The 12,051-nt window shown below is 33.2% G+C and overlaps 1 protein-coding gene across 1 annotated transcript; it reads right to left on the minus strand.

Moving 5' to 3' along the window:
• Positions 1-2,862: 2,862 nt before the first annotated feature.
• LOC136819704 (uncharacterized) lies at positions 2,863-5,984 on the minus strand. Its single transcript, XM_067075945.1, has 3 exons — positions 5,325-5,984; positions 4,047-4,768; positions 2,863-3,452 (listed from the first exon to the last, which is right to left on the minus strand). Exons 1-3 carry the CDS (start codon positions 5,941-5,943, stop codon positions 3,258-3,260), a joined length of 1,536 nt encoding a protein of 511 aa, XP_066932046.1. The 5' UTR covers positions 5,944-5,984; the 3' UTR covers positions 2,863-3,257.
• Between the last annotated feature and the right edge of the window lie 6,067 nt (positions 5,985-12,051).

Below are 12,051 nucleotides of genomic sequence, written 5' to 3' on the forward strand. Positions count from 1 at the left end.
AATTAAGAATAATGCTAAGAATATCACCATCATGGAATTTGGCTAATCAACCTAAGAATGCCATTTTTAGACCATTTTAAATTATAAATTGTCAATTAGGATCCTAACCTAAGAATGCTCTAAGAATATTTTAGGACCATTTTCCCAAAAAAGTTGAGAATATCCATGATGAAATGGATTTACACCATTCTTATAAAAAAAAGAGTGTATGTTTCTTTGTCTTTTTCGACACAATTTATACTCTACTGTAACTTATACCCGCCCACACCTTCAATTTATACGTATTTTTTATAGCTCAAATTTTACAAAGTATCAAAATTCAATATCACTTTAAACATCACACAACATAGTACTCCCTTTAACTTCATATTTGTGTGAACTAAATTTGAATTTATTTTGAGATTGAAAACAAAGATCGTTTTTTATCCAACCGAGCCTTTGTTTGGCTTATGGAGAAAAAATCCTTTCATATTTCTTTTAAATTTTAATTTTAACGCTCTTTTTATTCGTTTTTTTTTTAGGTTTTCTTTTTAAATAAGAGTGATATCGTAAGCTTTTCCACATTGAATTGGCACGAATGTGGAGCAAGATTGGTCAGAAAGAGGAAAAGAAAAACATTTTTTGCTTATATCAGCATAATATAACAATAGCAAGACACTGTCCTGATATGAAATATGTGTCTGATATGAAACGGAAACACTTACTTTTTAAGGAATTCTTCAATATTTATAAATTTGGTATCATTGGAAAGATATTAGTTAGTAGAACAATTTGAAATAAAAAAATCTTTAAAAGAATTCTAAAAATGAAGATGAAAATGAAGAAGAAAAAAATGAAGATCTTGTAGAAAAGTGCTATAACTGTCACTTTCACTGAAGTGAAACCTTAATTATAGAACGTCATCACTGTGAAAAAAATTCTCAAAAATAATCATTCAGTCAAAAGATATCAAACAAAGTTATAAGCTAATTGACGTCTAAAAACGCTGTTTTCTGCTGTTTTCTGCTGTTTTTTGGGGTCAATAACTTATTAACTTAGTATCATAACTTTGTATTGAATAAATATTTTAGTGAAATTTTTTCACAGTGATGACCTCCAAAGATCAAAGAATCTCTCCAGTGAAAATGAAAGTTATAGCAATTTTCTACAAGATCTTCATTTTTTTCTTCTTCATTTTCATCTTCATTTTTAGAATTCTTTTGAAGATTTTTTTATTTCAAATTGTTCCACTCACTAATATCTCTCCAACGATACCAAATTTATAAAGATTGAAGAATTCCTTCAAAAGTTATAGGTAAAAGAAAAAAGAGTGCACACTTATCATGAATAGACTTTAGTAGACATTTTGTAAGTAATTTGCGAAAAATCTAAACCCTGATATTTTTACACAAGCATCAAAAAACTCCTATTATCTCCTGTTTATTTTCAAGAGTAAAATTTTGAAACGAGCCTTGTCATATCGCCTTGTTTTGATTGCATTCTAAACAAATAACAAACAAACAAGCAAAAAGAAATTTCTGCAAAAAGGGTTCGTACATCACAGGAAAAATTTTTCGATTTCCAAGGTTGGAAATTTCAAGTTTTCTTAGTTGGAAAAAAGATAAAATCCAATGGAAAATCCAACCTGGAAATGTGGGACATTCTCCATTGTTAACCGGTTACTTTTTCGAAGCGGGCTACATGGCTTTTTGCGCAATGCAATTGGTTCTTTTCGCATGATGACGGGCCTACATTGTCCAGAGTTGCCCGTCGTTAGGAAAATTCATTGTGATGTCACTTTTTCAAAGGAAAATGAACAATGCGTTGACATCATTTCTCTCATTTTTTATTTTTGACGTCAGAAATTATAGCAATTTCTTATCTCTTTTCGCTTGTTTTTTCTGCTTTATTTCGCTATTTTTCCTGGATAAAGCGCTAAAAATCAATCAAAGTTGAAGGAAACGGTTAACAAATACAATAATGACCGGTTTTTTTCGGGCTGTACTGAAAATATTGCCCTCGGTCAACGCAACAACCTCGCAAGCTCGGTCGTTACTTGACCTCGGGCAATATTTCTCAGTACCGCCCTCACTAACCGGTCATTATTGTATTAAGGTCGGAAATTTTGCATTTTCCATGGCTTGGAATTTTCAAAAATCCAGGTTGGAAAAAGCCAAAATCCAAATTTAACAAGGTTGGAATTTTTTAAAATTCAGTTGGAAAAAAGCCAAAATCCAAATTTAACAAGGTTGGAATTTTCGAAAATCTAGGTTGAAAAAAGCCAAAATCCAAATTTAACAAGGTTGGAATTTTCGAAAATCCATGTGGAAAAAAGCCGAAATACAAGGTTGGAATTTTTGTAAATTCAGTTGGAAAAAAGCCAAAATCCAAATTTAACAAGGTTGGAATTTTTTAAAATTCAGTTGGAAAAAAGCCAAAATCCAAATTTAACAAGGTTGGAATTTTCGAAAATCTAGGTTGAAAAAAGCCAAAATCCAAATTTAACAAGGTTGGAATTTTCGAAAATCCATGTGGAAAAAAGCCGAAATACAAGGTTGGAATTTTTGTAAATTCAGTTGGAAAAAAGCCAAAATACAAGCTAAACAAGGTTGGAAATTTCGAAAATTCTGGTTGATTTTTCCACCCAAAAAGTCATGTTTTCCAAACAGCCTTGGAAAAATGCCATTTCTACATGGGTTTTTTCACTTGATTTTTCAAGGGCATTGGTTTATTCTACAAAACCTATGGGTAATTTACGTTTTCCAAATCAGCTTAAGGGAATCGCTCAAATTTCCAACCTTCAATTTTAAAACCAAAATTTCCAACCCAAAAATATTGAATTTCCAACCTTGGAAATCGAAAAATTTTTCCCATGTATATGGGGGGTTGGAGGGTATTTTGTCAGGGGGTTCTCAAAAAATCTACAAAATTTGCCTTATCTGGTGGGTAAACTTGCTCTGTTTGGGGGTAATTTTGCTCCGTTCAAGGGAAATTTTGAATGTCCTAGGGGAAACTGATGCTTGTTCGGGGGGGGGGGGTGGGTTGGACCTACTGGGATCAAAAGCCACAATATTCGGGGGGTAAATTTCCAAAAGATTTATATCCTACACATTCCATATTCAAAAACTTACATTTTCTGTTTCTTTAAAAACTGTATGCTAAAATGTTGAAATGACTTAAAAGTCGTTTTAAAAATTTAACGAGAAATGTCAGAAAATTAAAAATTAAAACCATAATTTCTAAAAAAGTACTATTTAATAACCTAAATTACCCAAACGTTATTTATCCAACCCGTAAACTTTGATAATGTATTTCAATAAATCGTCTTGTGCTGGGTAGAAAGCTTTATCAGGAAAATGAACATGGTCTTTCGGTTTGATCGGCGTACTTAAAGCCATATCATATACGTCTAGAACAGGAATGTTTGCTTTGCAAAGTTCTCGGATGGTATAGCTGTTCCATACTTCAGCACGCTTAAAGTAAAAAAAAGAAATTTCAAAACATGGGTCCTTGTAGACTGTAACTTAGTCTGGAGTACGATTTCGCTACATTAAATAAAGGCTAGAATCATCAACAGCAGCTATTCCATTAGATGTTCAATTCCTAAGATGATTGAATAGGATTGGGAGATTGAAATATTAAGTATACAATTCAATAAATTTATTTTTTACTTAAAGGTTTTTTTTATATAAGTGCTTCATATAAGATACATATTTCATATCAGGGCAGTGTCTGCCTATTGTTATATTATGCTGATATAAGCAAAAACAAAACCTTTAATATAAATTAAAAGTTTGTCATCATTTATTTGTTTGTTTTTTTTAGAAACACTGTACCTTCCTTATATATTCATCACAAAGAGGGAGAAATCCGATACGTTTTCTGGCAATTTTACTTTACTTACACCAGGAAATAAGCAAAAAATAACCGTAACATAATTTGTGAAGTTACCGTAAAAATCTGTAATCTTTCAAATTTTCAAAAGCCACGTTGATATCTTTTACTATTTCCTGTGTAAGTTTAGCCAAGGCACTAAACCGATACTGGCCTTTTAGAAAGAAACTTACATATTTTGTTCTGAATCTCATCGACGTATATGTCTGTTTTATATTCTCAAATGTCGGTGGTGTGGTTGATTTCCAAATGACGAGCGGCATACGGTCTTTCAAAGTGTCTTTAACTTCTTGTATCATTTTCAAGAATCTCTGAAATGCTTTCATTTTTCTCGGTAGCTGCATATTTCCAATAGTATGCATACCCCAATTAACTACAAATACACTGTTTGAGTTTGTCATCTTATCGCCCATTAAGACTCCCTTGAAATCATTTACAAATTTTGCTTCATCAAAATCTTTGCCCGATTTCGTGTAAAAATCTTTAGCATTATCATCGTTTGTAGAGTAGAATTTCTTGTAAGTCCAAGTATAAGTCAATTCACAATTTTGGAATACTTTGGTGCATAAAGGATGTTTTTTGCATGATTTTTGAAAAAGATATGTCAGCGAATCGCCGTAGAACCATAACGTATTTAAGGGTTTCGACACAGAATCGTTTAAAGTTGGTGTTCTTATGGGCTTACCGTCTTGGTAACTCGTATATTCGCCGTCTTTCCAATAACCAAAATATTCATTTATGACATTTTGAACTTTCCCAAGGCTGTTGAATGTCTGTTTCAGTTTTGACGATGGTTCTATTTTGATTTCAATGGTGACTTTCTTTGTGGGTGTATTTCGGAATTGATCCATTTTACCTATGATACCTTCTTTTTGCTCGTTACCATGTACATTCCCTTAAAGTTAAAAAAAAAAATCTTAAAGAACTATCAATGTACCGTCAAAATCGCGTTCTTTAAGAAACAACCTGTGCGATTGCAAATATTCCGTGTTGAATGTTATCAAATAAAAAAAACAGTTTACGCTCAGGAAATACTTTATAGTGTGCGATAATCACGGCAATTATCAAGTATTTTAAGACATTGAGGAACTGTAAGCCTGGATAGTATGGACTTTTGATAAAAAAGGACCCATTTTGGGAGATGAGATCTGTCTGCTTGTTTAAGTGGGTACACCCCTGTAATTAGACTATGCTATAGTCTAAGACGATTTCGAATAATAAAGAATAACACGCAAATTAGCAGTCGGACGGAAATTTTGTCTCCGCGGGCGAAAATTAGTCGGAGGGGCTCAACACAGACTCCATTTTCCGCCGCGCGACATATTACGTTTTATAATATACAACTATGTTATATCGTAATATCATACTAATATACTACACGGACGATAGCATCGTCTACCCTGTCATAAATTTCAAAATTTTAATATTCCTTTAAAAATAGGAGCACATACCTTTAGTAAACCACCACATGGGAGGGTCGATGATTCCATCACAAACGGAATGCTCAAGAAACACATTCAATGTGTAGGTCCCTTTAAAAGGTATCACAAACTCTGCTGAATACGAACCATTCAAATGATCAACAAAATAAATCGCTTTTTTAAATTTATCATTCGAGATGTAGGATCGCCAAAAATCACCTCCAATCTTTTTCCGGTTTTTCAATTCATCAAAAGTCTGTAAAATAACACGTCCCGGTTGATCAGTACTGTTCGGTAATTCAATTTTGATCTCTGTTAAATCGGCTTTAGTGCGAAGTGTCATGTTCTTGTTACCATTTTCCCAGCTTGTGTTATGACAAGGCTTCATTAGTCTTTCGTAAGATCGATACTGACATGTATTGTTATGTAAGAACCGAACCGGTTCAAGCATTGGTTTAATTCTTGGTTTCCGATAAACACGGCTATCCATTATAGCATTCTGTAATTTAACTAAAACGTTTACTTTTCCTTTAATCTCCAATGTATTTATAAAGCTTCCTTGCCACGTGAGGAAGACATACGCCCAAAATGGTATAGAACATATCAGCAGTAGAAGAAATGCTTTTGGCTTGTTCTCTATAACCGCCATGTTTTAAGATATTTTCGACTCCTGAAAATAACGAAGAATTATAGGTTCATTTTAAATAATGGCGCCTTCCGTTTTTATAATTTAAGAAAAATAACATATCATGTTTGGTTGATTTAGCTCGGGACATTTGCGACTTTTGATTCTCTAGACAACGCCCCTATCCCGGACTTCCCGACAAGCATTCCTATCTGCCACTGTTAGAGGCCCCCAGCGGTTTGCGTGATGACGTGATTGGGACTTTTTTCTTGCGTGATGGCGCGATTAGAGATTTTTTTTGGCGTGATGACGTGATCAAGTTTTTTGGCGTGATGCGTGATAGGGCAAAAATTTGAGGCGTGATGCGTGATTTGGGCTATTTTTTGTTATTTTTTGCGTGATGACAAATTTTAGCGATTTTCGTGATGCGTGATGGAGAACATTTTTTTGCGTGATGGCGTGATTAGGGGTGCCGCTGGGGGGGGGGGGGGGCTCTTGTTAGAATGGATGGCATGTTACACTTTTTTTTAATAAGAACCAGTAAATTATTGTTGAGGCTCGGCTGTTCTTATTTTTTTTGGCACTTTGAGCCTTGAATTGTTCTTATTTTGTTCTTATTTTTTCTAAGGTAAAAAACAAGTTTTGGCTATTTACCTCTATTTAGAGGATTTTAGAAACCAGTGATTCTTTTTGCTATAACTCTCTAACTTCAGCCTCTACACTGTTCTTAAATTGTTCTTATTTTTGGGATTTTTGAGCCTCATTGTTCTTATAGAATTGTTCTTAAAAAAAAAGTGTATAAGAAAAACAGCAGATCTAATTTTGAGATACAGCGAGGCTAGGTATACGAGCAAGGAACAGAGTTTATGAGACACGATGAGAGATGATGTGAACCTAAGAACAATAGACCATTTTGTGTAAGATATAGCGAGACCAACAAGGAACAAACCCAGGAATAGTGCAGTAGATCGAACAATCTTTCTCTAAAACACAAAAGAGCCAAGTGCAACAAACCAAACAACAGGTAGGAAGGTTACATATCATAATAAGGATCTGGGGAATCAAAAAACAGCAGGAGCAAAAGCGAATATTCTTCTTCGAGGGCTTCGAGTACGTAAATGCGTTCTATGTATTACAGCAAATATTTTTTTAAATGTCTTTGCTGTTTGCTTGAAATACAAATTTCAAAACAATTCAAGTTTAGCGTGGACAAATATTTAAAAGAATGTATAAAAATAAAACTAGATTTAAAGTTGAGACGCGAAAGAAAGAGTTTGTGCTTTTTCTTGAAAGAAACCGCAAAATATCTTGAAAGAAACCGCAAAATATAAAAACACTTTTAAAGCCCAACCTGATACAGTAAGGGACTTTTAAGCCCAAGTCGACCATGGCAGATAATACTATCAAATTTTATTGCATTTGAAACTCTGACAGCCATCTTCAGAGCTTGAAAACCCCAGGGGATGTTCCCTTTTAGCCTTCTAGAGACCCCTTCTAGGAGTTATATACACTTATTTATACGACACTTTTTAACTTTTTCTTAACTCATTTATACGACACTTTTTTAACTTTTTCTTAACTCAACCTAAAACTAAAAGAATTAAGAACAAACCAACCAAAAAAAACAACAAACCAACCAAAAAAACTAACATCTCTCTCTAAAATTCTAAATATTATATGAAATAAAGTATTTACTCAAATAACCATCTCTTATTCCTCTTATGTTTTTTCTTATTTTTTTGTGTTTTTTTGTTTTTCTAAAAATTGTATTTTACAATGAGTTTCTTGAGTTTTTACTATTTATTTGTGTTAGTAATCGTATGACTTTGAGGGCAATTTGGGAAAAATTTTCCCGAAATTGCCAGAGAAGGTCATACTATTTTGGATTAATCGTATGAAATACTGACATGAAATAAATTTTTGAAAAAACAAAATTTGTTTGCAGTATAATTTTTAAGGTCTGATTTCTTGTTTCTTTCTTTGGCCCATGATTGATAAACATTTAACCAAGTCGATGTCGATCGTTCTGTATTCTTGCTCTCAGATTTCTCACTCAATTTCTACAGCTCTTCTTCACTCAACAGTTTGAATCTGCCCTTCGCCATTTTATTTTTATTTTGTTTGGTTTGGTAGTGTCACAACAAAAAACAATTTTTTTTTGATAGAACAAAAAACATTCGAAAATCTGAAAAGATTCGAATTCGAATCTTTTAGGCACTGTCTACATTTTAATAAAAATAAAATGCGGTCCGATTACAAGAGCGGGCAATTAATGATTAATCGGCCCTGCGAGCTCGGGACTTTTGTACTTTGCTGTAATCAGTCATACGATTACTTATAAAACACGTTTTTTATAAGAACATCCATCACTTTTGAGGCCTTGCGATGTTCTTAACTTTTTGAGTTTGAAGCCTAAAAATATTCTTAACATGTTCTTATTTTCGCCATTTTTTAACCATTTTTACCTTAAGAAATCGAGTGTTTTTGAATCCTTAAAGCTTTAAAATGTTCTTAGCTTGTTCTTAACATTTTGTCCGTCGAAGCCTTATGTTCTTACGTAGTTTGTTCTTATTAAAAACACGTGGACGTTGGTCCGCGTTGGACATCCGTCAGTTGAAATGTTTAACCTTTCCAACAACAAACCAACAAACTCTTCGACCATGAAAAAACTCTCTTCGACTCTAGACACATTTCATAATTCAGAGAAAAAAATAGAAAAAAGGTATGTCAATAGTTCTGAATGTTTATGTTTACTTTTTCAAGTTTTAAACTTTTTATTTATAAGCACAACAATTTTGTGATAACAAAATTCTTTTACACTGACTTTCTCAAAGGGTTGATGAAAATTAATCGTTTTTCCCCTCTTTTTCAGAACCTTTTTCAAGTAAAAGCCACGATACATACAACCGACCATTTTATATACAGCATTTACAGTATAAATTGTATCTTGAATTTTATAAACAAAATAGGTTACAAAGAATCAGCTAATGAAAGTGAAAACTTTCCCGGGGGGGATCACATAGTGACCGATCGTAGGTGCGACTCCCGTGCGACTCTTCACTTTAACGTTCAACAAAGCTTTTTGGACATAAAATTTTAGAACATCTGTCCACTGACAAAATGATGGAGATTCTTATAAAAAAACGTGTAGGTCAAACTATAATTAACAAGCTAGAGGCTAAAAAGATATACACGTTTTTTTTTTATAAGGAACACGTTTGTAAGGAACTCGAGGCTGAAAATGGCTCAAAAAATAAGGAATTGTTAAGGAACTGCTCAGGCTGAGAATAAGTGGATTTGAAAATAATGTACCTTATTGGGACTAATTTGACCAAATTTTGATCTTTCAAGGGGCAAAAAGTTCAAAATTTCCTATGTAGTAAGGAGATCGATAAGGAACTTTGAGACTGAAATTCTCTGTAAAAATAAGGAACTCCAGGCTCAGAGCAAAGTTAAGGTTCCTTATAAAAAAAAACGTGTACGAAAGCGGTCTTTTGGTCGGCAATGATATTAAGATCGACCCGAGTAACAGAAATTAGCACATTCCAAAAAAAGAGTAATTAAAAAGACACTGAAACGTTAAATTCCTGAATTCCTGTAAAATTGCTGGTAAAAATGTCGCCAAGCAGCTCTAGGTAACAAAGTCCTAATACACTTAAATTCATTTTAACAAAAAGACTGTAGTAAATAATATTAATTTTAATGTTGAAAATATACCAACAATTCGGAATATATGGAAACTCAAAATGTCTTACAACAAACCTACACTTCTTTTTTTTATAAGAGCATTAAAAGAAACTTACAACCTTTGGATGTTTTTAAAACATTCTTCAAGTGTTCTCATATACGAATTCAATTAAATTATCGGCGTAAAATCACGGCGTATTGTTCGCCAATCAAAACAAAGCAGAACCCCTGAACACATTCACTTACAAACACATACACATACACATACATAACACTGTATTTCAAACATCCCCTCTGAAATATTGTAGTTTGATTTCGTAAATCTTTTGTATCCATTTAACAGTTAGATTTCAGATTCTCAGATTACAAGCAGCCCCATCATATTTTTTAGTCACAGCTAGCTTTCATAAATTACACACTTTTTATAAGAACGGCTATAAAAAAAAGCGTGTATAGACTCTAATCTAATTCACAATTAGGGGCGAACACCCGGTCTTAATTGGGTACTTGCATATAAAACATTACATCGTGAAGACTACAGGGCCCGCGCCACCGGGAGCCAGGGGGCCGGGGGCCATGGCCCTCCCACTTTTTTGCAAAGCAAAATAAAAAATTTCTTTTCACCTAATGAGTTTTTCTTTTCTGTGCGCGTGCCAATAAAAACGTTAGAACCTTTCTAAAAGGGGACAAGTGAACACTTAAATAAGTCTAATTATACTCTTTTGTTTTAAACAAACAAACCACTTAACAGTTTTCTTTCAGAAAATCAGAACAAAAAGGAAGCTGTTTTAGCTAAATAAGACAAGTCAAAATCGAAAATTTTCAGACCCGTCGGCGCAAACCATGGTTGCGCCTCCTTAGTCACTATATTTTTGTTGGCCCCCTCACTTTCAAAATCGTGGCGCGGGCCCTGGACTAAAAATATTGAACGACAGGGTACAGCATTCTATGTACTCTCAGGTGTCTTAGAAATGGTACCCTCCTTAATTCCAACGAATTTAGTAACCTTTTCAGAAAGAATTTGCCTATCTTAAAGTCAGAGTTCTAAAGTTTCAGAGTTTGAATTACAGAGACATTAATTTGATTGATCCGAGTTTGAAGATAAGGCTGTGTGAGGCTTTAAACCTGTAGTTGTTTTAATTTCTGTTCATTTTTAGGCTGAAGAATTCTTGCGAAAGATTGGTAATGCTTACTTGCTTAGATCACTGTAAGTTTTTATCAAGGTACCGGGTTAAAAAATCATATCCTTATTTCATTGATCTTTCTAGAGTTTTGTTCTTATTAAATTTATTAAATTGTTTTGATAAATAGGTGCTGTCGGAAAGGATTCTTCGTAGAAAGATGCAAAATTATAAAAATTCTTAATAAATGTCTCAAGAAGATGTTTTCTCATTTAGAGAAGAACCTTGGCCGAATTCACCTGTCTGTTACTAAAACTTACGCGTGCATACAAACCATGCAATTTTCAAAAATCGGCTTTACTAAAGTCTATTCACGATAAGTGTGCACTCTTTTTTTATTTACCTATAACTTTTGAAGGAATTCTTCAATCTTTATAAATTTGGTATTATTGGAAAGATATTAGTGAGTGGAACAATTTGGAATAAAAAAATCGATAAAAAAATTCTAAAAATGAAGATGAAAATGAAGAAGAAAAAAATGAAGATCTTGTAGAAAGGTGCTATAACTATCATTTTCACTGAAGTGAATCCTTGATTATCGAACGTCATCACTATGAAAATATTTCTCAAAAATAATCATTCAGTCAAAAGATATCAAACAAAGTTATAAGCTGATTGACGTCTAAAAACGCTGTTTTCTCCTGTTTTCTGCTGTTTTTTGGGGTCAATCACTTATAAACTTTGTATTATAATTTTATCTTGAATAAATATTTTAGTGAAATTTTTTCACAGTGATGACCTCCTAAGATCAAAGAATCTCTCCAATGAAAATGAAAGTTATAGCACTTCTCTACAAGATCTTCATTTTTTTCTTCTTCATTTTCATCTTCGTTTTTAATATTTTTTTTAAAAACTTTTTTATTTCAAATTGTTCCACTCACAAATATCTCTCCAACGATATCAAATTTATAAAGATTTAAGTATTCCTTCAAAAGTTATAGGTAAAAGAAAAAAGAGTGCACACTTATCGTGAATAGACTTTAGGTCATTTTCAAAGTTACGCGTGTTTTTTTTAGCTTCTATTTACCTACTTTGGGCGTGAGTGGTGTTGAGGGGACACTGTTTTAGTTGGACGGTGAGAATGGATTTTGTCTTTAGGCGATGAATCTCAGCAATTGATTAATAGTTCTAATATTTTTTAAGAAGCTTTTGCTTTGTTGGACCTACCCCGGTGGGGTGGAGATCCTATAAATTAACCTGTGTTTGTTCGTTCGTCCGTTCGTTCGTCTGTTACCAACTTTCCTCAGGATTGAATCATAGGAAT

This window comes from Clytia hemisphaerica, unplaced genomic scaffold, assembly GCF_902728285.1.
Source record: "Clytia hemisphaerica strain Z4C2 unplaced genomic scaffold, Clytia hemisphaerica genome assembly, whole genome shotgun sequence".
NCBI classification, from domain to species: domain Eukaryota; kingdom Metazoa; phylum Cnidaria; class Hydrozoa; order Leptothecata; family Clytiidae; genus Clytia; species Clytia hemisphaerica.